We start from the raw sequence: 25712 nt of genomic DNA, 5'->3' as shown, positions 1-25712 counted from the left end.
TGCACGGAATTAATTGAGTCTTAATGCCCCCCCCCCCCCCCCAAGCATCTAAGGTAATGAAGTTCTCCTTTTTAGTGACATTTGTTTTATTTTTAGTAGCCTTAACATTACATGTTTCATCTTACATGAGCAGAGATGTTAATGTTAATTAAGTTAACAACAGCATTCAGAGATCCATGTTATCAACCCGATCACATGTAAATGTGTATAAGTAGTACGTGGAATGCATACGCGAAAACTCATTTTGGCGTGCATATGCTACGTTGTTTTTCGCATGCATATGATACGCAATTTATGGCGTGTATATGACACGCTCTTGGGTAGGATTAGGGTGTTGGGGTGGGTGGTTTGTCTTTATTATACGCCATAAAGTGCGTATCATATGCACGCGAAAAACAGCGTAGCATATGCATGGCAAAATTAGAGTTGGCATATACATTCCATGATATTGCGCACTCGTACTATTTATACGCATGTTGAACCTGCAAAGCTTGACAACTAGTATACTCTGGTGAATCAAAGGTGATGGTAGTTTTTCGGAATAAGGTGGTGTGTTTAGTACAAATTGAGTGACCTTCTATCATGTTTATTTCTGCAAGGTTACCTATGTCTGTTGCCTTTTAGGTTGTTTGCTATGCTTTCTTGTATATTCTTCTCTTTTGTTGTCTTATAACATTTAGTTGTGTATTTACTCAGCTCACACTAGGGACGAGCCGCTGCGGAGACCACACCAAAGAGCCTAGGCAAATGCTAGCAATCCAACTGGAGTCAATCCAGCCAGACAGCCACAAGCTAGCCTGCCACCTGGATCACCACAGTGGTTTGGCTGATAAAAAGCATCATGCCTAATTGGTTTCACCACGTTTGAAAGTGCTGGCCTATTCCTGTCACGCCTACAGGTGAAAGCTGCACGTGCCAAACCTGGCATCGCTGTCACACTCACAGACTCACCCACAGTTCTGTCCAACCAAGGCTTAAAACTTCCATCTCCTTAGTGGCCTTGCTGTTGGGCAGCATAGCCTCCCAGAGTGCAGCTGTAGCCAGAGTTCACTGGTGGATCGGCAACACAGAGAGTTGTGCCAATCTGAGGGAAGAGGTACAAGGGGTTACCAGGGCATGAAAGCAGGGGTGGGCTACAAAGGCAAGGTCACACTGGGAGCTGCTGAGGGATTTGGTGTGTTTTGGATAGGTGGGGGTTTTAAGAAAGTTTTTCTAATTGCCTCACTCTGTGGTAGAGCAAAAAGAACTGGCTGAGCAACTGGTAGCCTGATCTACCCTGTGCACCATAAAGCAAGGAAGGCTGAAGGAAGCTCATTGTGTGGCCAGGAGGGGGAGATGTTTTCTGAGAAGGTTTGAGTTACCTTAGGGGGCTTGACATTGTTGAGGAAAGGAAAGAAAATGAGGGCAAAGCAACTGCTTGGCGTTCGATGCATCAATGGGGTTTGGATGAAAATTAAGATATTGGATGACCCAGCCAGGTTGTTGTCCAGGACCTTTTCCAGCATACAGGGTCAGGCCTGGTGGACCTACCAGCAAGCAATTGCAGCATTAGTGCTCTCATCTATGCTTGAGTCCTTTCCCACGGAAGCTGTTCGATGACTCCAAAGGTCCTCGTTGTACCCGCTGACATTATGGTAATTCAGTCAGCCTGATTCCAATCTGCCAGGTTTGGTTGGCAGGTGGTTGATGGGGCTGACAGTTTGCGATTACATTTTATCAGACACTTGACTCCAATGCCCAGACAGTGGAGTTAATGCTTATCACCAAGCTCATAGCCATCTCTTGTTCTTGGTGGGACTGAAACTTTGTAAAGGTTTGGTTGTAAAGATGCAGGATTATCTCAGCTGAGTTGACCTATTCCACAACCACAGTGTTTCTGTTTGTAGGTCAACATGAAGTAGAATCAGGGACAAATAAAAAAAAAAGCAAGACAGCGTGATAAACCCTATTAGTAAGCTAATTACAACAGCAGAAGGAGATGATGGTGAGAAGATAAGGATTGCCGTCTCCTTCTTGTCCTTACTCACTCTCCTTTCTTCTGTATCTGGACATTCCAGCACAAGATGATTCAACTGTCCAAAAGTCAGTCTGGGACCACATTGCGCTCTTTGTCAAATTCTCTGTGTCCTTGTTATGCACTGGTTTGGTTAAGAGTATGGTCTGCATTTACACAACAAAGCAACAAGGTGTAAAAGAACCCTCCGCTGGGACCCCCACATTGGTCACAGGGAATCTGGGGTCTGCGTCCGTCCAGTCGGCTTTCACACATCCTGCCCCCCTTTGGTATCTAGTTACGTCCACTGTCCTCCTAGAAACAATGCTGAGTCTGACTCAGATCTTGCTCCCATCTCCTTCCCAGACCCTATCACCGTGGATGCACCAATGATTTCCCCCCTTTTTGTCGTTATCTCACCACTGCATCTATGGAAATGAGCCCCATTTGGAGACCAACCCAGGGCTGAGTGAGCTGTTGCAAATGAGGTTGTCCTTAATTGGTGCAGGGAGGCAAGTAAGACAGGAGGGGGAGCACTGATCCGCTCACTCACGCACACACATAGAGTGTCCAAGCTGATTCATGTTAATGTGGTAACCCAAGCTCTTCTCCCTTTTTTCAATCAAATAAAGCAATGTTTTTCTGCCGTGTTTTCTTTTGTAAATAAATGCCCCTAGGGTGGGCTAAAGAGCCCCAGAAGAGATGCAGTGGACTGTGCACTAGCTATGGAGAGGGCTGCTATCTAGGGAATTGGAGTTAGATCCAAAGGCCTGACATTTTCTTCAGAAATCCTCTTTGTGCTTACGGCTCTAGTTTCAATATTTCCCTTTAGTTATTTACCAAACGCCACCTTTCACTGGTCCTCAGTTGTACCCCCTTCTCTCATCCACTCTCTCTTCACCATTCTGCTCGTTTTTTTATTCTTTCCCTCTTTTGAAAGACTCAACCCCACTCTCCATCCCCACCCCTCTCTTTCCCTTTTACTCTCTATCCTCCCCCTTCCCCAAAATACTGATCTCAGATTAACTTTAACACTATCCCTGGTGCAAAAGGTAGCGCCTGCCTCTGATGCGTCTCCCTTCAGTAGATCCGTACAGGGAACCCACTCTCTCACTCCTCCTCTGTCCTCTCATTCTGGGATCACTTTCTCCAGACTTTTGCTCTTTGAAATCAAGCGTACCCTGAAGCACGGATTGGGCCGTGTTTGCCATTCTTGTCTTTGGCGGTTGTCCTGTGGAATTGGACCAGCACAGTGCTCTGTTTGAGTGGAGGATTTAGGAGGGTTTTTCTGGGCTGTCTCCCCCTCCCTTTTCTGCATCCAAGAGCAGAGCCCCTCCGCACTTGAGACTGTGTTGATGGTACCCACTTGGATGTGACTTAGAGGCTGATGCACAGGTGACGTGCTGAACTTCTGTCCTATGAAGGCAGGTGAGTGCTGATTTCTGAGTTGTGGTCTTTGAACTGGAACTGTTGTGTTTTGTTCTTGTTTTGTTTTCTTATAACAAATTTGCTGTCTTTCACTCCTTGTCAGTTTCTCACAAGTGATGTTCAGGTGCTCTCTGCCTCTTTTACACCTCTCTTCTCTTTCTTTGTTTTGGAAACACACTTTGTGTGTGAAAATGTAAATGAAAGGTTTTACTTGCCAATCGGTAACTAAGAAATTTTGATAACATCTATCATTGCTATTAATGCCAGTCGTCAGACAAGGCAGCTGGTTTGAGATCGGTTTCTGATAGGTTAGCCAAATGAACTCTGCCAGTCTATGTAATGTGATGTGGAGAGCAATGGATTTGCCTTTTGGCATCTCACACAGTATCTCATGGTTCACTTGGGAATCCCATCTAATGCCAGTTTTGTCTGTGCTTTGGTTTCATGACGGAAGATGTTATACAGAACATTGTCTAAATACATAGGCTCTCCTCAGAAGACTGGATTTCAGTTATGTTGGAAGGTGGATTTTTTTCTCTCTCTCATTTTGCAGTAGGAAGAAATGGTATACTTCCAGCTTAAATTAAAATCTTAGGTTTTTCTAGTTTTGAAGTTTTGAAATGCTTTATTTAATAAATTAATCCTGGTTTGTAAATAAAATAAAAAAATTACAATTAAATTGTTGAAATGTTTTTAAATAAGTTTTTCCTTCATTATTTGTATTTATTTATTTATTTATGTGCATTTTTAGATTTATTTCATGCATTTTATGACAGATTTTTTAATAAATTATAAAACTAGTAGTCATCAGTGGCTCAATGGTAAATTAAATTTTCTACCTATGGAAAATTTGTGTTACTGAGGCAAACATATATCCCCAGTAATCGTCTGATTCATGTTTTAGGATTCCAACAGTGTGTGAAATATGACAAATTTAATTAGACTTACATTAGATGCCATGCCTTGATTGATGGAGCTATAATGACATTGTAAGCTTTAACTAATTCTTATTTAATGAATTAATTAACCTATAAATCTGACAGCAACATTCTGGATTTGTTCAACTGTGAAGAGCGTGAACATACACAATTAACTATAGGAGGGGGAAAAATTGCATAGCCATGCCTAATACAAACAATGTATATAACAGATTTTATGATATCATCTGACGTATAAGTTATATACTAATTATTTAATCAGATGCTAGACCTTTAGCAGTATTTTGCTTTTGTGTTTACATTAATATTAGCTTTATTTTGAGCTAAGCGGCAATTTTTCTAAAACACCCTTAAGACTGATATAGATTCATTTGGATGTATCAGTTTAAATCAATGTTGCTTACTATTGCTCACTGTTTTGTCATTGCCCTTTCTAAAAGACATTTGGTGCTTCTATTCAAAATATACCTAAGTCTACCTGAAAGTAAAATGTCTGAAGCTAAAGGTGACAAAGTAGTTCCAGTTGACAGTTTTACCGTCACAGCCATTTTAAGTTGTTGTCATTTCTTTTCACCTGATACTAGGATTTGAGAAGATGTCCATTTATTTTGGCACATTAAGGCTGGGTGAATCTAAAGGGAGTGAAACCCAAACTTCAGCCCCTCAGGGTTGCCGTAAAGACCCTGGCAACTCAAGCCTGCTAAATTAAACCCATTAGCCTCACTGTTCACAGTCTTTCTCTGATGCCAACAAGTCATAGCACATAAACACTTTGTAATGGACCCTTCAGACGATGGATAGGAGCAAGGCAAGTTCTCCCAGCCGCAGGCTTACTGGCACTGTGGCGGCCTGGAACTGCATCACCATAGCCCACTCACACGATAGTGCTGGAGAATGTGATCCCAACACATTGTTCCCCATCACATAATAGAACCTTTTCAACTCAGGTTGAACAGGCCCACCATGGAGAGGGAGAAAGGGGGAGAATGCCCCCATGGGAGACCTGGGAGACTGCTCTTTAAACCAGGGCAGATTGGAGACAAATGTGTCTTGGCCTAGTTGTTAATTTCTTTAAATAGAAACTATTTCATTAAAACATTTTTTAAAATTAAAATAGTTTAAATATTTTCATCTTAAAATAATTGATGTTTGGAAGACTGATGCCAATAAAGTATTGCTGATATTTTGTGATGATGATTATTATTATTTTTTTATTTTTTATTATTATTATGTATTTTGTTGCATTTATATGTGTGCACTAGAAACATTATTTAACAGGAAAAATACTTGGCAGTAAAGCTCTTTCTGATTCTATATGTTTCTCAGGTGTTTAGGATGGTCAGAACAGGCACTTTAGTCTCTCTGCTCCAGCTTTTCAGCACCCTTGCTCCCAGAGGAGGTAAGTAATGTCTTCTCATAACTATGTATAAACCCTCTCCTGCCTGCCTCCACAACTCCTCATGAGCATTAAAGGTAACCGTGATTGATAGACAAAAGACACTAAATAAACAGCTTTTTTTTAAAGAACCTAAACCTTTTCCAAGTATTTGTAAATGACTTCTCTACCTATTGTATATACCTTTGCAAAGAGACACATCACTGAATTTATATAGTTTAAATCCATTCTTCACAATATAGCAAAACAAAAAAAGTTTTTTTTTTTCTTTAACATTTCCTATTTTCTCTGCTAGCATTTTCTCAGGATACCCTCTACCCCTTTGGAACAGCTCACAGGGATTTAGAAACCCCTAAGATGGATGATGGCAGCTCTCCAGAGATTCCACTACTAATTCCATTTATATTCTTCAATGTGCCCTATAGGTCCCTTTATGTAAGTTATGTAACTTCATGCAAAAACTATGAATCACCAAAAATCTCATTGCATTTGTGTATATATTATCGGTGTTCTTGGTGATCTAATCATCCAACTACCATCTAAGATCAGTGTAACAGCACACTCTCTTCTTTTCCTTAACAGGTCAACAACAATGGAGTGATCTCCTTCAACATTCAAGTGAGTCAATTCACTCCAGAGGCTTTTCCCCTCAGTGACAGCCGTTCCTTCATTGCCCCTTTATGGGCTGACGTGCATAATGGAATCCGTGGAGATGTGTACTACCGTGAGAGCACAGACCCAGAGATCCTGGAGAGGGCCACTCAGGATGTCAGAAAGTATTTCAAGGTTATGGTATCCTTCACTGCCACCTGGGTCTTTATTGCTACCTGGAATCAGGTCACCTTTTATGGAGGAAGCCAGACAACACCGGTGAGGCAAAAAAAAAAAAAAGTATTAATTTTGTCACTGTTTTATTTGCATGACCAATATCAAAACTGCACCACTGAGCAGTAAACTGTTAGATCAACACATGAACAATAAAAGAGAGTAATCATTCTTTTTTTCTTTTCAGGTTAATACGTTTCAGGCGGTTTTGATCTCAGATGGCCAAGCCTGTTTTGCTATGTTTAACTATGGAGAGATCAACTGGAGCACAGGCACGGCTAGTGGAGGAGACCCTCTTACAGGTTTGGGAGGAACCACAGCACAGGTAATCTTGAAAATCGCATCTGTGATATAATTAGTTTCAGCATTTAATCTGTGGCAGAGTTTGCTGTATAGCATGGACTGCTTCGTCTCATTCTTCTGGTTCTTTGCATCATAGTAGTTCCCTGGGAAATGTTTTTACCTTTTGCAAATTTACAACATAATCTCTTGTTGTAAATTTGATTTTTCTTATTCTCTGCTATGTTTGCTCTCTCTAGGCAGGTTTCAATGGTGGAGATGTCAGCCATTTCTTCAACCTTCCCGGATCGCGCTCGAACGAAGTGGTCAACATTGAACTGACCACTAATGTCAATGTGCCTGGACGGTGGTTCTTCCGCATTGATGGTGACCAGATAGACCCAGCAAATGGCTGCAGCTACATTGGTATAACAAAAAGTGTAGTTATAGTTAGAGAGTGTTAGATTATATTTTTGTGGTATTTTCTACATTTAATTAATATTTTAATCATAAGATATATTTTATCAAATGTGTGCTCTTTGTTTATTTTGTATGTACACTTTTAATTCAACATATTATCTCACCAAACCCTATCTCTCTTCCTCTCTGCATTTCCGCAATCTTTATTTTTTTCAGGGCGGTTTTTCCGGCGTGGGGAGATTTTCTGGTTATCAGACCAATGCACTCAACGATGTAGGTGTCTTGATCTGGATAATGAGGTCATCTGCCAGGAAACTCCGTGTGGTCAGTTAGAGACCTGTGAACAAGTGGAGGGGGCTTATTACTGCCAGCCGACCCGTACCAGCACCTGTGTGGTATTTGGAGACCCCCACTACCACACTTTTGATGGATTTCTGTATCATTTCCAGGTGGAGTAAAGGGTTAAAATTATCCTTTTTCTATAAAGATGGTCAGTAGATGTGAACCTTTTTTAAAGGGATAGTTCACCCAAAATAAAATACAGGCATCATTTACCCACACAGTGACTACAAACAAACATATTTTAAAGAATGTCGGTAACCAAACAGTTGATGGGCCTATCCATTTCCATAGTTTTTTTTTTTTTTCATGCAATGGCAGTCAATGTGGCCCAACTGTTTGGTTACTGACATTCTTCAAAATATATTTTTTGTTTTCAGCAGGAGAAAGAAATTAATATAGGTTTGGGATAATTGGTGGTAAATGATGACAAAATTAAACATTTTGTGTGAACCATCCCATTAACATCACTTTTGTACGGAGCCCCGCTCGTCACCTATAGGAGGGGAAAAAACTATCCGTGCCAACAGTTTTGCAATCCGTTCCCTCAGTTTATAAACCGTGATCACAAATTCTTAAACTGTTCCCTCGGATTAACAAACCGTACCCACGGATTAATAAACCATACCCACAAATTTTCAATCCGTGCGCTCAGATTTTGCAGACCGTACCCTCGGTATTTAAATCCGTTCACTGTACTAAAATGGCCCTCACAGTCACCAGATCTCAACCCAATAATAGAGCATCTTTGGGATGTGGTGGAACGGGAGCTTCGTGCCCTTGATGTGCATCCCACAAATCTCCATCAACTGCAAGATGCTATCCTATCAATATGGGCTAACATTTCTAAAGAAAGCTTTCAGCACCTTGTTAAATCAATGCAATATAGAATTAAGGCAGTTCTAAAGGTGAAAGGGGGTCAAACACTGTATTAGTATGGTTTTCCTTATAATTCTTTAGGTGAGTGTAGGTGCGTTTGGGTTGTTTAAAATGTTTTTTTTTAATCATTAAAATATCACAGAGTTGTTTGTGGTGGAGTAAGTTAAACGTGGCATGCGGATGGCATCACAATATTTGTTGCATTGTGGTATATGAAGCTGCCTGAAGTGTTCATATGAAGTAGACTGTCTGTACATATAACCTTCCCTCGTCCACTTTATTAAGTGGAACGCACTCCAAAATGGCGATGGGGATTCCCTCGAGAAGTGCTTAGGGAAGTATCTGCGCGCGTGTCTAAAAGTTGAGTGGAACACAGCCAGAGCCTTGCTCCCTTAATTTTTACCAAGGGAGTGAGTCTACTTCATATGTACACTTTAGGCAGGTTCGTATACCACAATGCAACGCGATTATGATGTTACTGCATATTACGTTTAATAAACCCCACCACAAACAACATTATTATATTTTAATTATTTTTTAAAACATTTAAAACAGCCTAAACATAGGTGAGTGTATATACTATACTAGAATGCTGCATAAGGAAAAAATAAATAATAAATCAACTCCATAGTGGATTCCAAGTGATCAAGGGCTTAGGACGTTCCAGTTCAGTCCATTGCAAAGGTTAGACCAGTAGTTTGAACTCATGCAACGTAAGCAATGACGCACATCTGAGTGAACGAAACGGAGGGAAGTTACAAAAGGGGAAGGGCATAATAAAAATGAACTGGAAAGCAACACTAGAACAGTGGTTTTCAAACCTGTCCTGGAGGCACCCCAGCCCTGCACATTTTGTCTCCCTTTTCAGACACACCCGATTTAGTTCTTGCAGTCACTACTAAAGAGCTGATGAGTTGAATCGGGTGTGATAAATGAGTAGGTAGACACACAAAATGTGCAGAGCTAGGGGGGCTCCAGCACAGAAAATGACCCAAGGCGGGAAAAATCAATTTTTTATTGGACTTAACCATTCACAAAAAAATTATTATAATAAAATAAATAAAAACCAATAAAAGATGTGATAGTCTAATGGGATATACTTACTGTTTTAGCAAACAAAGGGACCGAAGTTCTAATATTTAATAAACTAAAGGGCAGCTGAGCTTGACAGAACACCATGCATTTTCAATGAATGGCCCACATTGCTACAATGCTGGACTGACCACAACTAGACACAATAACCATGCAAACTTATTTAAAAAGTATTTTCCTCTGGGAATAGTATGACATTTTTTAAATCAAGAAACTGGTCTGTTATCAGAGGGTTGTGCTGGAAGCAAAAAATTAATTTCATGCTGATTTGCTGTTTTTTGTTGTTGTTGTTGTTGTTGTTGTTTTGCTTTGTAAAGAACTGTAGGATGAAACTATGTGATCTCCTTGGTCTCTCATCCAGGGTACTTGCTCATACCTATTGGCTCGTCCATGCTGGGAAATGCCTGGTTTGCCCTTCTTCAGTGTGGAGGCCAAGAATGAAAACCGTGGTGTGACCACTGTGTCCTGGCTACGTGACGTGACAGTTGAGGTGTACAACCACCGTGTCACACTACCCAAAGGGACTCTGGGAACTGTGCAGGTTGGCTCTCTTCATGTTTCAGTCCTTTAAATCTGAAGCAGCTCCTCCTACTAAATTGACCAACTGTACAATCAGTATGAATAGCAGCTTAGTAGATTTGATTGTTCTTGCAGGACACAGGCGATATAACCTTTCTCAATGTCTTTCAATTTGTGTTTCAGGTGGATGGCCTGATAAAGACTCTCCCTGTTCAACTTCAACTAGGCGCAGTCAAGGTATACCAATCTGGTGTTGCTGTCGCTTTGGAAACAGACTTTGGTCTCTTGGTGACCTATGACGGATTGCACTACGCCTCCATCTCCCTCCCCAGCTCTTATTTCAACAACACTTGCGGTCTATGTGGTAACTACAACGATGACCCCGCCGATGATCCTGTGTTGCCAGATGGCTCTCTGGCAGAGAGTGTAGTGGAACTGGGTGGTAGCTGGCGAGCCGAGGACACAGATTTTCGTTGTACAGATGGCTGTGCCCAGAACTGTAGCTTGTGTGAACCGGCAGCTGAAGCATTCTATTTTCGCTCAGACTACTGCGGCCTGATCAATAAAACTGACGGGCCATTCAGAGACTGTAGGGCTGTGGTAGACCCTACAGCATTTGTGTACAGCTGTGTTTATGATATGTGCAGCAATCGTGATAACATCACCACCCTGTGCCAGGCTATACAGGCATATGCACTTGCATGCCAGGCCCTAGGAGTTACTATACGACCCTGGAGATCACGCTCGTTCTGTGGTGAGTGAGATCAGGTGTGATCTTAAGGTTTATTCAATAGCTTTTAGAGCGATTAAATCAAGTATACATTATTAATCATTTTCTCACTTTCTATTATGAATATGTACTTTCTATGCTCTCTTTTCCACTGACCTTCCATTTTTCCATTTGCTTTTGGCTCTTAGCATTGACATGCCTTGAGAACAGCCACTACCAAGTGTGCACGAGTGCATGTCCTGCCTCCTGCTCTGACCTGACGTCTCACCTCTACTGCACCCATCCATGCACTGAGGGCTGTCAGTGTGATCAGGGCTATGTGCTGAGTGGAAGCCGCTGTGTACGTCGGTCTGAGTGTGGATGTGAACGTGACGGCCTGTACTATGCCCTAAATGAGACCTTCTGGGCGGGGGAAGGGGGGGAGGTCGGTGAAGAATGCACCCAACGTTGTGTGTGTGGCCCGGCAGGTGAAGTAACATGCTTCAATGACTCTTGTGGTGAAGGCGAGGTGTGTGCAGCAGAAGTCGGGTTGTTGGGGTGTTACCCTCGTCGCGAAGCAGTCTGTTCCCTGTCCCAGTCTCAAATACTGGCCACGTTTGATGGGTCTACAATGCTGTTCCCTGATGAGAGCTCATTCTACCTGGTGAAGACTTTGGGACGCTTGCCTGCAAATGTTACATCAGTGGAGGTGAAGATTGGCAGAAAGCTGGTGAATAAGGGCCCAACATGGCTGCGGCCAGTGGTCGTTAGGGTGGGACATTTGGAAGCACAGATAGGTGGCTCGGATTTCGACTTGATCAAGGTTTGTTTGTATCTTGCATTGCTTATAATCTGCAAAACTGTTAGTTCTCAGTTCTGTGAAACTGAAACTGATGCTGTTAAAAAGAAACAAAAGAGACAACAAGCTGTAGCAATAGCATTATTTAAACAGTAGCTTTGATTACTCAATTTATTCTTATATATTACTGAGACCAAGATATCTGATTGTATGACATGTGCTGATGATGTCATTCCTCTCTCTGGCCAGGTCAATGGTGAACCAGCGAATCTTCCTTATGTCCATCCAGTGGAGCCTCTCATGATATACCGGTCCTTTGGTAATACCACAGTGATTGAGTGGAGTGGTTTAGTCCGCACTCGATATTCACGTCAAGGCCTGCTAAACATCACTCTTTCTACTCTCTTTTACAACACAACTTGTGGTCTCTGTGGTTTCTTCAATGGAGATCCAGTTGATGACCTCCGCCTTCCTAACGGAAGGCAGGCTGATACAGCTGACCAGTTTATTGAAGGCTGGAGAGCCATTGCTGATGATCTGACATGCAATGGTGATTGTGAGGACTTGTATCGTATGTGTACAGATTTAAGGCTGTACCAGAGCCCATGGCTGTGTGGAAACATCAATGACCTGGTAAACAGCTCATTCCTGGCTTGCCACACAGCTGTTAGTCCCTCTCCTTTCTTCAGGAACTGCCTCTACAACATGTGTGTACGGGAGGGAAACCGTTCTGCCCTGTGTAACTCCCTCCAGGCATATGCTTCAGCTTGCCAGGATGCTCAGATCAACCTGGGAGCCTGGAGGAGTGCTACCAACTGCCGTAAGAGTGTTGATTGTTTATCTCTTTTATCATTTGCAACTCCTTGTATGCTTGTAACATAATTTCCTTTCCTTTTTTATCATTAGCATTACCCTGCCCAGAAAACAGTCATTTCGATGAGTGTACCTCTGCCTGCCCTCTCACTTGCTCTAACCTGGATGACCCAGAGGAGCCGTGCCCTCTACCTTGCTCTGAGGGCTGTCAGTGTGAGGAGGGCTTTGCCCTCCGTGATGGCATCTGTGTGGCACGTAGTGACTGCGGCTGCTTCTACCTGGGTCGCCAGCTGGCTACCAATGAGACATTCTGGACTGACTGGGAGTGCCAGGAGCGCTGCTTCTGTAATGGCACAGACAACAGTGTCTACTGCACCTTCTCACCCTGTCACCCAGAGGAGTACTGCCAGGAGAATGAAGCCTTATTTTTCTGCCAGCCGAGGACTGAGGCCATGTGTATTGTTGCTGGATATGGCCACTTTTTGCCATTTGGAGGTGTACCATTTGACCTCCAGAGCAGCTGTACTCTTCGTCTGGCCACTACTGAGTGTGGTGATGGGGACGAGGATGGTTTTGGTGGACTAGACAGTGCAGAGACAGTTCTAGGAGGACTGCCCATGTTCCAGTTTTCGGTTCGGAATGAAGAAAGAGACACAAGCCAGGCTATATGGTTGCGGGGATTTGTTTTGGAGGTCTATGGTTATGAAATTGAGGTGTCACGAAGCTTCAAACACACAGTCATGGTAAGCTTGTCCTGAAAAATGTGTCAAGATTATGAATAATGGGTATCTTATGATTTTGTGAACTTGTATGAATTTGAGTGGTACACATAACATGCTTGTATTTGTTTAACAACGTGTATAGATGTGATCCAAAACTGATTTGGATTAGTACAGAATTCACCTGCACGCACAAGAACAGACAGCTACTGATACACTTTTTGGCCATTTGCTTGATTGGCAGGACTTTTCATAATCACAAGAATTCATCTGTAATTCTAGAACACACCCTTTTGAAGGTCAAACTCCTCGTTTTTATGACACAAAGATATTTTAATCAACCAGAGAGAAGAACTAACGGGAGTAATTTTTTTCAGGTGAGGGGTATAATATTTCAGTCAGCATCTGTTAGCATACTGGAGCAGATACAGAGGGAAACTGATAACTGAGTGACGTCTGGAATGAGTTCACAACACGCCTGAAATGAGTCTCCAACACCACTGGAAGATCTGAGGAACTTTAGATCAAATAAAGATTGAGGGGAGAAGAAAACCAAGTTAGAGAATGAGAGACACAGTGAATCAACGAGAAACTGGCTTTGAACTCAGTAAAGTATAGATAGAAAATTAACAAGAGATGGATAAAAGCTAGGAGATGAGACAAGGGATACACCATGTATCAAAAGGATTTAAAGACTATTAATGAAACAAATGTGAAAATGTTTTTTTATCTCTTTTAGGTGAATAAAGAGCGCCTGTATCTGCCTATAAAACTCGGTCCAGGGAAAGTTAACATCTACACCCTTGGTCTGCAGTTACTTGTGGAGACAGACTTTGGACTGAAGGTGGAGTACAAAACAAAATAAATATTGCAAAGCACTTTTTGCTTGTAAAGCACAGACAAAAAAAAATGCAAAACCTCTCCATTTACATTATCCACTGTGTAAGCTGGTTAATAATATCTCTACAGGTGGCTTTTGACTGGAATACTCTACTGCTCCTCACTCTTCCTCGCAGTCTCTTTAACGCCACCTGTGGGCTCTGCCAAGGAATGCCCATTTCTGGTCCCGCTCTAAGTGTCAGCGAGTGGGGCATGGCATGGGCAGACCGTGACACCTTCTGCCAAGTGGGTTGCGGGGACTCTTGCCCCCGCTGTGGATTGGTTGAGAGGGGCCTGGCTGCTGAGGTCCCCGCCCAAGTAACGGATGCTGTTGGTAACATTGACATGGATAACGGTAACCCTGGAAACCGTTTTCACCTTGCTGAAGGGTTGTATGTTTATGTCGAACCTGAGGCAGTGAGATTATGTGGACTTATTATAGACCGTGGAGGTGTGTTTGCACGCTGTCACAGCAAAGTGGCACCAGCCTATTTCTATCAGAGCTGTCTGCAGGATACATGTGTGGATCAAGGTGCGAGGGAGACCATCTGTAATTGGCTACAAATTTATGCCAGTACCTGTCAGACACAAGGAGTGTCTGTCACTGACTGGAGAAGTTCCACACCCTGTGGTAAGAAATATGTCCTATAATTTTTGTCACAATCTTGTCGCATAAAAAATGCATTAAAATTAGGGCTGGGACTAGAGACTAGAATACCATAGAGACATGGGGGTTGGATCTTTAACTTGGATCAGTAAGCGTCTTAATCAGATGCTTAATCAGCAAAAAATGCCCAAGCAACTGCATCGAAACATTGAATGCCTTTGCAACCACATACCACATTCTGGGCAAGCACCATGCATATTTTCTTCTTTTAGATTTTCTTTTAGCAACATTTATGAGGTTGCTATTAAACTATGATGTAATTTTTATGATTGCTTTATGCAAATATTATTTGCACTTCTAGGGCTAACATGAAAATGTTATTCTGAAACCCCTTAATGCCTGGTGTTACGCTGTCTAACCACAAACCATGGCTTACTTTACATATGTTGTGTTTTGCCAACATAGAAACTAGAGGATATTTTATCACAGTCAAAGCCCTGTGAATGCCACACATTCATATAAGCCTTTTAAAGTGAAATACAATACATCCTCCCCTTAACTTTGCAAGAAACTCACCCGTCCAATGAACTCTTCTTGTTTTGCCCCCTCTGTGTATGTGCCCAGTGCTGTCGTGCCCTGTGAACAGCCACTATTCCAGCTGTGTGATGGTGTGCCAGCCGCAATGTGCCCCTGCACGTGGCCAGAGAGACTGTAACCAGTACTGTGTTGAAGGGTGCCAGTGTGACCAGGGCTTTGTGCTTAACGGCAAGAGCTGTATCCTCAATCAAAACTGTGGATGCTACACGGATGGTAAATACTATGAGGTGAGATGGTGTGTCACAAAATTAGACAAAGCCAACAGCATGAAGCTGTATGATACAGAACAAATCAATGTTTAGCTTGTTAGACATGAAGCATGAGGGTGGAAATGAGGCTGTAACAAACATCTCTTAAAAGTATTGCCACGAATTTACATGTTCATTTTGTCAACATTTACTATGTCCAGCAAAGTAAATCATCAGATGGAAGGGTGAATCACACAAAACTGTATTTTCTGCAATATTTTTTGCAATTTATGTAGGTGTCTTTAAAAAAAAAAGCACACTTGTAGACTCTAAAAGGAAGCCAAATAACCAAATTATATGTATACATTACATAATATATACATATACATTACAGAATGATAATGTATACAGAATGGTACTGTTTCCTAGCCTGACAAGCCAGACCCACATCAAGATGTTTGGTCTGGAAACTCACCATAGACAGGGCTCAATCCGAGGGGCGGGATAAACGGTTGTCTTTCAAACTCCCTCTGCACATGATAGGATAGCGCTACACCAACCAGAGCAACGAAGGTGAAACAGAGCTCGCTGACTGATTAAACATTCGCCGTATCCGGTCGGCAAAACTCTGAACACATCTTCCCTTTTTAAGAATGACTTCAGTGCCGTTGTTAGGCCTTTTCTCAGAGAAAAGCTTAACTCCAATCTTCCAGATTCGCGGTCAAAGCTGATTCAAAGACCGCCGTTCGCCAGTTTCTGTGTTTACTAGGAGCACGCAAACACGTCGTCATTATGGCCCCGTCCACCGACTCTATACAGGATGTGATTGGCCCAGCAAGAGTTAGGGGAATACAGCTCAGAAGGGTATTGAGAGTTCCTAGACGACACTCGCGGGCAGATTAAATTTACTGCCGCTACGGTGCATCTAGATTTCTAGGCTAACTGTTTCCAAGATTACAGAAAAAAAAGAAGAAGATAAAAACTGAATTCAGAGTGTATAGTATGTGTACAGAACAACAGTAAAGAGCTTGTTTAAATTTTAGAAAAGTCAGATTGCGATACCAAACCTGACCATATGGAAATGCCAAAAAAAACTAACCTGAACGTTTTGACCTGACTGCATTTTTATAGGTGTTAACACATTTTAGGTGTCTATGCATAAATACAATGTGTGATACACTGTTTTTTTTTTTTTGTGCATCTATATAATGGACTCAGGCATGCTTGAAGTTGAATGTACGCATTCTGTGGCATAAACTGTGTCGACTATTCTTAATCAGTTATTGTATCTAATCCATTTATCTGAGAAGCAAAGCTACTTGAGACATCAGAATCTGTTTTTGTGAAAATATTTTGTCTAGTTATATTGCCATTTTTCCATTTGTGTTCAAGCTAAAAAATAACAATTTTTAATCCACCCTTCGGATGAGACGTTAAACCGAGGTCCTGACTATGGTCATTAAAAATCCCGGATGTCCTTTGGAAAAAAGAGTACGGGTGTAACCCCGGCACTATCCTCTGTCCATCATGGCACCATCCTCTGTCCATCATGGGCTCCTAATCATCCCCCTCTCCTGATTGGCATAGGAGATTCCTCCCTTCTAAAAATTTAAAGCACTTTGAGGACCCAGAAAAAACGTCATATAAATGTAACAAATTATTATTATTATTAATAATTGTTTTTTCTTATATTATCTTTCCTAATAAATAATAATGTAGAATTTGAATATTAATTAATCATACTGCATATAACAGTGAATTTAAGACTCTGAATTTAGTATACTCAACACACGCAACCACACAATATATCCAAGCCCTTTGGTGCTAACTTTTGTATGGGCAGCCCCTTATCACAGATTTTATGTTAAAAAATAGCATTGCTCTTTTCTTTTAGGTTGGATACAAAGCCCAACAACTGTGTTACTTGTTTTGATCTATTTACTTTGTCTCTCAGCCTAAGCAGTTGTTCTGGAACAGTGACTGCACTAAACGCTGTCAGTGTATTGGACGGAATCTGATTCAGTGTGACCCACGGCGATGTAAATCGGAGGAGGAATGCGTTCTACGTCATGGTGTGCGAGGATGCTTTGCCCGGCGTAATCAGCACTGTGTGGCATCAGGGGGTGGCGTCTTCCGTACTTTCGATGGTGCTTCTCTTCGTTTACCTGCCTCATGTTCCTTTGTTCTTTCAACGATATGTCACAAGTTGCCCGAGTTATCTTTTCAGCTCATTGCCAATTTTGACAAGTGGAGTACACCCAACCTAACCACCATCTCCCATGCTTACCTCTACATCAACGAGGAGAACATTCTCATCTCTGGAAACACGGTCAAGGTAGGAACACAGAAAATGTACTGCAAATTATAAATGGGACAGGAAATCACTCAGGCAAAGTGGTCTACAATTTCCTAGGACAATTTTTTTTTGGGGGGGGGGGATGGTGTTTTTAAAAATGGAATTTTAGAGCAGAGTTTCTTAACTCTGGTCCTCAAGGTCCACTTTTCTGCAGTGCAGAGTTGAGCTCCAACCCTAATAAAACACACCTAAACAAGCTAATCAAGGTCTTTAGAATTACTAAAACATACACCTTATTTTAAATATAAGAGCAGGCATTTTTAATTTGTTGTGTCTAGCTTCTGTTGTCATCTGGTTCTGGTTATGTTTAACAGAAATGGGTTAACTTGCATGTTACAAAATTTGGTGGAAAGACAATTTAGTTTGAATAGCGTTGTTACTACACTACAGGAAAATCGATGATAGGGTGTTAAAATAACCTTGCTTTAGAGGATGATTTGTGAGATTGCCTTTTTTTTATAGGTTGATTATGAAATTATTTATAATGGTTAAGATATTAGATGTTTCCAAGCTAAATGCTGAGTGTTTATCTCTTTTACCTCAGGTAAATGGTACGCCCGTGTCCGTACCTTTTGTCACAGGTCTAATGACAAGAGTATCCACATCAGAAGGATTCCTAGTGATCGACACTCCTCAGGACATCCAGGTGCGTTATAACCGATTCAACACCCTCAGCATTACGATGGGTCCACGGCTGCAGAACAAGGTGTGTGGACTGTGCGGGAACTTCAACGGTGACCCCACTGATGATTATATCACTTCTCGTGGAAAACCTGCCGTCAGTGCACTGGAGCTCGCTCAGAGCTGGAAAACAAATGGCATGCAGAACAGGTTAGCAAAAAAATGTTTTACCCTTGAATTACTAATAGATTTCATCCGGTCCTCTTTTCGTTGCCACTCATTTTCTATACTTTAATGCTTTACTCTTGCCTATAGTTGTGATGAGACACAGTATGTGGCCCTGGCTCAGTCCTGTGACAACACAGCAGTATCCGAGCTCCAGGGGGAGGATAATTGTCTGAAACTCACAGATTTAAAAGGTTTCTTCCAGCCCTGCCACGGCTTGCTGGACCCTCACCCCTTCTACCAGTCCTGCTACATGGATGGCTGCTACAACCACCGTAAGGCCCAGGTGTGCGGCTCCATGGCAGCCTACGCTGAGGCCTGCCGCTCTTTCGGCACACTTACCACTAAGTGGATCGCCCAGGAAAACTGCTGTAAGGGGACGCTGCCACCTACAGGATAACAGTAGCAGGGCTGAAATTTCATTTTAAGAAACATATTTGATATGTATCTGAAAAGGAAATGTATATTTCCCATTGAACATTTGCACACAAAAAAATACTGCCGATATTTTATAGTGTAACATCCAATTGACACATTTTGGTATTTATTTATTTAATGACTATCACAAATCATTCTACATTCATGTGTGTGTGTGTGTGTGTGTGTGTGTGTGTGTGTGTGTGTGTGTGTGTGTGTGTGTGTGTGTGTGTGTGTGTGTGTGTGTGTGTGTGTGTGTGTGTGTGTGTGTGTGTGTGTTTCTGTGTGCTAACTTTGTAACTGGACCTGTCTTTAGCAGAATGGATCTATGACCCCTGTGCAGGAGAGATCTGCTCTAACAACACATGTGAGCAGGATAATGGAGGAGATCTGTGTGGCTGCCCTGAACTACCTAGCACTGACATCAGTGAGTAACAAATCATATTGTTTTAAAAATAAATATCAATCCTCTTTTAAATGATTATTATTGCTTATACTTAAACCCTACGCATTAAACCCAGGCACATAAACTGTCCTGCACAAGTTACATTTTATATTATAGTAGCGAACTGTTAAATTAAAAAGGTTGAGTTGGCTTTTGAGTTGGTTTGAAATATTGAAAAAACGTTTCAAAAACAATCTCGTTCTAGGTGAAGATGACATCATCCAGGCAGAGGTGACCTGTAAACATGCTCAGATGGAGGTGTCTATCTCTAAGTGCCGTCTGTTCCAGTTGGGCTTTGAGAGGGAGGATGTACGAATTAACGACCAGCACTGCGCTGGCATCGAGGGAGAGGATTTCATCTCCTTCCGTATCAACAATACCAAGGGACATTGTGGCTCTATTGTACAGGTGAACAAATCTCTCATTAACAACTGTTAAAGAGCATAATGTCTCAGTTTAGACAGTCTCAGTGGTTCCTCTTGCAAGAGAAAGGAAAGTAATGGTCTTGGTAAACAACATGTACTGTTCCATTCACATCCATTTTTTATACACAAAAAAGTTAAAGTTTAGATCAAATTTGTATAAGGAAGACATTTGAGCAATAGCTTAGACCAGCAAACCTGCTTTGGTTTAATATTTATTTCAGTATGGTAGTTATAGGCTAGTCAGCTGCCTATACCTAAAAGGCATCACAAACATACTCATAATGCAATGGCAATTGTACTTAGTGGAATCATTTTACGTTTTTTCGGCTAACAATTGAGGTAATTTCGTGCAGATTCTATATGCTCACTTGCGATAAGTTAAATGAGTAGTTTCCATTCAATATGGTGAAAATGTATTTATTATTTGAGTGCTGAAAACTATAACTGGAAATAGTTCAATGTGATTGTAGTGCATTATTTAACAATGTGCTGCATGATTTTATGCCTATTTGATCATTAAAGCAGACTTTGAGACCACCTACATTATGAAGTGTGTTTTAAAAACAATTTAATTCTGAGTACTGTGGAATCATACTGTTCTATACTGTAATGAACTGCTCCGAGACCAAAGGTTGAGGAACCAAGCACAGTATTTATTCAGTGGGTAATCCACAATCATAGTCAAAAACAGGCAAAATGTCATACACAGTCAAGCAGTCCAAACAGGCAAATAAGGCAGGATAGTCAAAAGGGCAATCCACGGAACAGGTAACTAATCCAAGCCCAAGAGAAACCAAAACAAGAAACCAGGGAGAATGTTTAGAAATGCAGTATTAGTCTTTGCAGTGAATGTCAAGGTGAACATGATATATATAGGTAGAGGAAATTAGGTAAAAGAGACATGAGGAGTGATGAGGAGTCCAGGTAAAGGATTATGGGTAATGTAGTCCTTGATGGAGTGACAGTCCGGAGGGGTGTACCCTCTGGTGGTAATCATGGGCATTCTCACTGGTGAATCGTGACATATACATATAGAAATCAAGTTAGCTTTTGGTTTTGATACAGACATGAGCTCTAAAAGAGTACACTTTTAAACACTCACAAAATATTTTTTTTGATATTAAACCCTCCATGTAATTCAAATCTCAATAAGTTAAAGTTGTACTACTATAAATACACCAGATGTTGACGATAAAATGTATTAAATGTGTACTAGTGCACTATGTAGTATTAAATGTGTACTAGTTCACAAATTATTCAGGTTGTTACCAAGTAAATCATGAAATCACTTTCCAAATGTTTTCATATGTTTTTTTTAAAGAATGTTCTCATGCTACTATTTGTGTGTGTGTGAGCCTGTTTATGTGGTTTATGAGGACACAAATTTGTATAACTACATAGGTATTACACTGGTATTACACTATAAATGTGGTTTATGAGGACATATCAAATGTCCTCATAATTCAAATGGCCTTAAAAACATACTAAATTATGTTTTTTTGAAAAAGTAAAAATGCAGAATGTTTCCTGTGATGGGTAGGTTTAGGGGCAGGGGCAGTGTAAGGGGATAGAAAATACGGTTTGTACAGTATAAAAACCATTACGCCTATTGAGAGTCCCTGTAAACCACATAGACCAACATGTGTGTGTGTGTGTGTGTGTACTCATAATCTTGTCATTATGGTTTTGCTTTTCTTAAACACATTTTCATTGTATGGCGGCTTAATGTGCTCTCTGCTTGGTTGAATATGTTATGTTTTCCTGTGGAATGGTAATTAAATTCACTGTAACTTTGTGCTTGCTTGTGTTTATGTGTATTTGTGAGTACAGTCAAACGGAACACACATTATGTACAAGAACACGGTGTGGATCGAGAGTGTGAACAACACAGGGAATATAGTGACACGTGATAAGACGATCAACGTGGAGTTTTCTTGTGCATATGAACTGGACATCAAGATATCTTTGGAGACCGTACTGAAGCCAATGCTCAGGTCAGCTGTCAGACAACATGCACCCCTTACAAAAATCTACCACTGTATTACCTTGTATAATACCACTGTGTAATACCAATGTATACTTTGAAGTACCTCAGAGTAACAAGTTCGGTAAATACCAGAAAATATGCATATAGTAATCATAAGTTACCATGGTTTATATAACATTGTCATGATAGGCTATTTTTCATCTCTTTAGCAAGGTACATCCACATTTATTATAATTAATAACAAACAAATCTAACAAATATAGTAAATGACATTGTACAGTTGGATGCTCTAGAGATGAGACAAATGATAAAGATCATAACTCCACCTTTCTTTCTGCTGTCTACAGTGTAATAAACCTCACATTGCCAACCCAAGAGGGCAACTTCATCACAAAAATGGCCCTGTATAAGAACGCCTCATACCGAAATCCGTACCGCGAGGGAGAGGTGGTGCTGAGCACCAGGGATGTTCTGTTTGTGGGGGTGTTTGTGGAAGGAGCAGATGATAAACAGCTTATTCTCATTGTCAACATGTGCTGGGCTACACCATCTCGTTACAGCAGCGATCGCCTTCGTTACATTATCATAGAGAGAGGGTAAGGAAATAGCTTTTAAAAAACATACAGCAGTATAAATGAACTGAACTAAGCACTGAACATAGTTCAGTATTTAGCATAATAGTATTTAAAAACTAGTTTACAGCTTTCAAATTTTATTCCAGGTGCCCTAACATCAAGGATAACACTATAGGCATGGCTGAGAACGGCGTGTCCCTCACCTGTCGCTTCCACGTCACCGTCTTTAAGTTTATCGGTGATTATGATGAAGTGCATTTGCACTGTGATGTCTCTCTGTGTGACTCAGAGACCAACACCTGCAAAGTGGTGAGAGATTGTACACATACATACATACATGTTTACCTTTTTATTCGATTTTTTGTTGATATTTAGTTGTCTTGCCATTTATAACAATAGAGACCATGGTAAAGAGGTACATGTGCCATTAAACAATGGCTTGAGCTGACAAATGCAAACATGATTTAGAGTAGATTTAGTGATCTCTCCATCAGTCATCTAAAACTACTTCTTTTAAATATATAATAACTTTATTGCTTTTACAGAATTGTCCTCATAACAAACGAAGCTATACAGATTACAGTCAGCATAAAGAACAGATCCTGTCAGTGGGACCAATAAGAAGAAGAGGTAAGGAGTATATTTCAGATTTGTGCACGAATGGATGTCCCAAGTATGTCTGGGGAATATGTGTGTAGTTTAGTAAAGGCAAAATAAGATGTGGGTGTATAATTGGTTGTTTTTTATACATGCATATTAGCAAGGTGATTAGTGATTACAGCTAAGTGCGTGTGCATGTGTGTCTGTGGTTCAGGTATACCCTACTATGTTATGTAGGTATATATACATTATGGGGGCAAAATGTCCCAGTTTAGGCACACCAAAAAAATTGTACGCCATAAAGAAAATTGTCATTATTTATGAGTTCACACTTGCATATAATATAAATATATAGAGTAAATGTTATGCGTATTTTGTGTGCTGTCTGGGGGGTGGGCTCCGAGCTCAGAATTTGGTTCGAACCCAGAGTACTCCCCTGGTTGTGATAGGAGTAGTTAGAACTAAAAGTGATGAGATTGGGTGGTGGAGGGATGCTGATGAACTGTCAATGAACAGAGGTAAGTCTGCTGTGTATATATATATATACCTCTTATCTCGTTAATTGAGTTGATTAACCCAGTGCGCTTCTCTCTGGTTAATTTGGTGACTTTATTGAACGTGCTCCTCCCAAACTTTTACAAAACATCATTCAATCAAAAATCAAGTGATGTTTTATGAAACATAAAAATGCAGAACGTTTTCTGTGGTAGGTAGGTTTAAGGTTTGGGGATAGAAGTTTGTACAGTATAAAAATCATTGTGTCTATGGAATGTCCCGATAAAACATGAGACCCCAATGTGTGTTTCTGTGTGTTTTAGATTTGAACTGGTGTGAAGAGAATAATGGTGGCTGTGAGCAGATCTGCACTAGTCAAGTAAAAGGCGCTGTGTGTAGCTGTGTGACAGGAATGCTGCAAAGAGATGGGAAGAGCTGCCGAGGTGAAATGCAAACTTTTAATTGGTAGATGTTGTGGCTTTTAGATTATTGCATAAAAGCAGCTCTTGGACCAACAAAAGTTTATGATTCTTACATATTCTATTTATCATGATCATCTTCTGAAATTAACACAACATTTGGGAATTTTGAAGCCTAAACACAATAGTTGCGAAAACTCGGAGTGTGAGTTGATTAAATGAGTTATTGACCTGTATAAAGTCACTGAAAAAGCTCCATCAAAGAACCATAACTAACTTTTGTATGTTTAATTGAGGAACATTTTCCTTCACCAGATGTTCGTCATTATACTGCTGTATGTCCAAACTTTTGTACATTACACTCAAACAAATAGATCCTTTGCATATTAAATGTCAGCAGCATCAACCTTAGACATCATTATTTTGCCTGTTCATCTTCTCTTTACTGTAATTCTAAACCAAAGTAAGTATTGTGCATTCTTCATTACTGGACTATGACGTTCCTTTACACACAACACTCACTGTTACACTCATAGACCCTCCGTGCTCACAAATCTCTTATCTCTTTTTCTCTTAATAGTCACCAGTATGAGTACTGACCTTCAACCCCTGCTTCTTCTGGCAGCTGCTGTCGTAAGCATTAACATCTTACTGCAAACACACACCTCAATTTTCTTCTCTTAACACTCACCAAGCAAGGCCAAGGGAGAGAGAGGCGCATACAGACAAAAGGGAGAAGCAAAACAGCCAGTGAGGGGATATGCATGTGATGCATCAGCAGCCCTGCGGTGAAGACCACCTCTGAGCAGTTCTCTTCATCGAAGTGAAAACTGTGATCAAATACATCCAAGTGATCCTTCACCAGCTGGATATCTCAGACATAAAACAACGTGCCTCGGTCCAACATACGACACCCTTCAGACCTTGAAAATAATCCAACTCTTTTCTTTGGCACAACAAAAAAGAAACCAAAAAAAGGAACTGTCACTTTGAAATGTAGTGATAGAGAGACAGCTACTGAATTTTTCACAGCCACTAATGACAGATTAGCAAGTATTACTTATTAGATGATGAGTTTTCCTGAGAATCACTGAAGAGTGAGAGCACATGTTGCAAGAATGGATGATAATTCTCAACACGTTATGTTTGTTTTGTTTTTTTATTTAGTTGATTTGATGAAATGCATATCCTCTCCTTTTCTAATTCTCAATATGCCATTTTGTTTGTTATTTAAACCCCTTTTGCCATACTAAAGTAATGCTGAGATCGAAATGCCAATCAGCCTTTGCGTTGCTTTGTATTCCTGTGGATACAAATGAGTGAATAGCATTTGATACCAACACACAAATGTTCTTGAGTAGCCAACTTTTAAAGCATCACTTATTTAAGCTGTATATAGTAGGCCATGTTTGATTGATGTGAACACCTTTGCCCTGTACAATAAATACTCAATGTACTGTATGAATCACTGACATAAAGTCATCAGCTCCGTTTGCAATTTAGTCTGGCAACCCATACTTGACTTGAGGATGATGGCATTAAATAAAGATTCAAGGATTGTTTCTAATCACTTTATACATGACACTTCACACAGCTAAACTACACTGCATTTCCTGTAGGTTTTGGACAGCCATGACACCATGGTAAATTATGTAGTCAGCTGTAGTCACTTGTGTAGTCAAGTGACTGAACCCTTGATGTCCGTACTGACTGTAACAATGTTTTCTT

The 25712-nt window shown here is 40.8% G+C and overlaps 1 protein-coding gene across 1 annotated transcript; it reads left to right on the top strand.

The window, feature by feature from the left end:
• Positions 1-3324: 3324 nt before the first annotated feature.
• On the top strand, positions 3325-25482 carry tecta (tectorin alpha). Its single transcript, XM_067437996.1, has 26 exons — positions 3325-3421; positions 5686-5758; positions 6051-6190; positions 6338-6625; positions 6768-6905; positions 7120-7285; positions 7496-7728; positions 9951-10130; positions 10292-10862; positions 11027-11640; positions 11866-12436; positions 12523-13172; positions 13888-13992; positions 14118-14658; positions 15259-15458; positions 17374-17754; positions 18320-18606; positions 18712-18992; positions 19355-19465; positions 19689-19891; positions 21739-21902; positions 22243-22491; positions 22617-22779; positions 23016-23100; positions 23889-24008; positions 24565-25482. Exons 2-26 carry the CDS (start codon positions 5695-5697, stop codon positions 24666-24668), a joined length of 6609 nt encoding a protein of 2202 aa, XP_067294097.1. The 5' UTR covers positions 3325-3421; positions 5686-5694; the 3' UTR covers positions 24669-25482.
• Positions 25483-25712: the final 230 nt, after the last annotated feature.

This window comes from Pseudorasbora parva, chromosome 3, assembly GCF_024679245.1.
Source record: "Pseudorasbora parva isolate DD20220531a chromosome 3, ASM2467924v1, whole genome shotgun sequence".
In the NCBI taxonomy this organism is placed as follows: Eukaryota; Metazoa; Chordata; class Actinopteri; order Cypriniformes; family Gobionidae; genus Pseudorasbora; species Pseudorasbora parva.
This window is presented reverse-complemented; position numbering and strand designations above follow the sequence as displayed.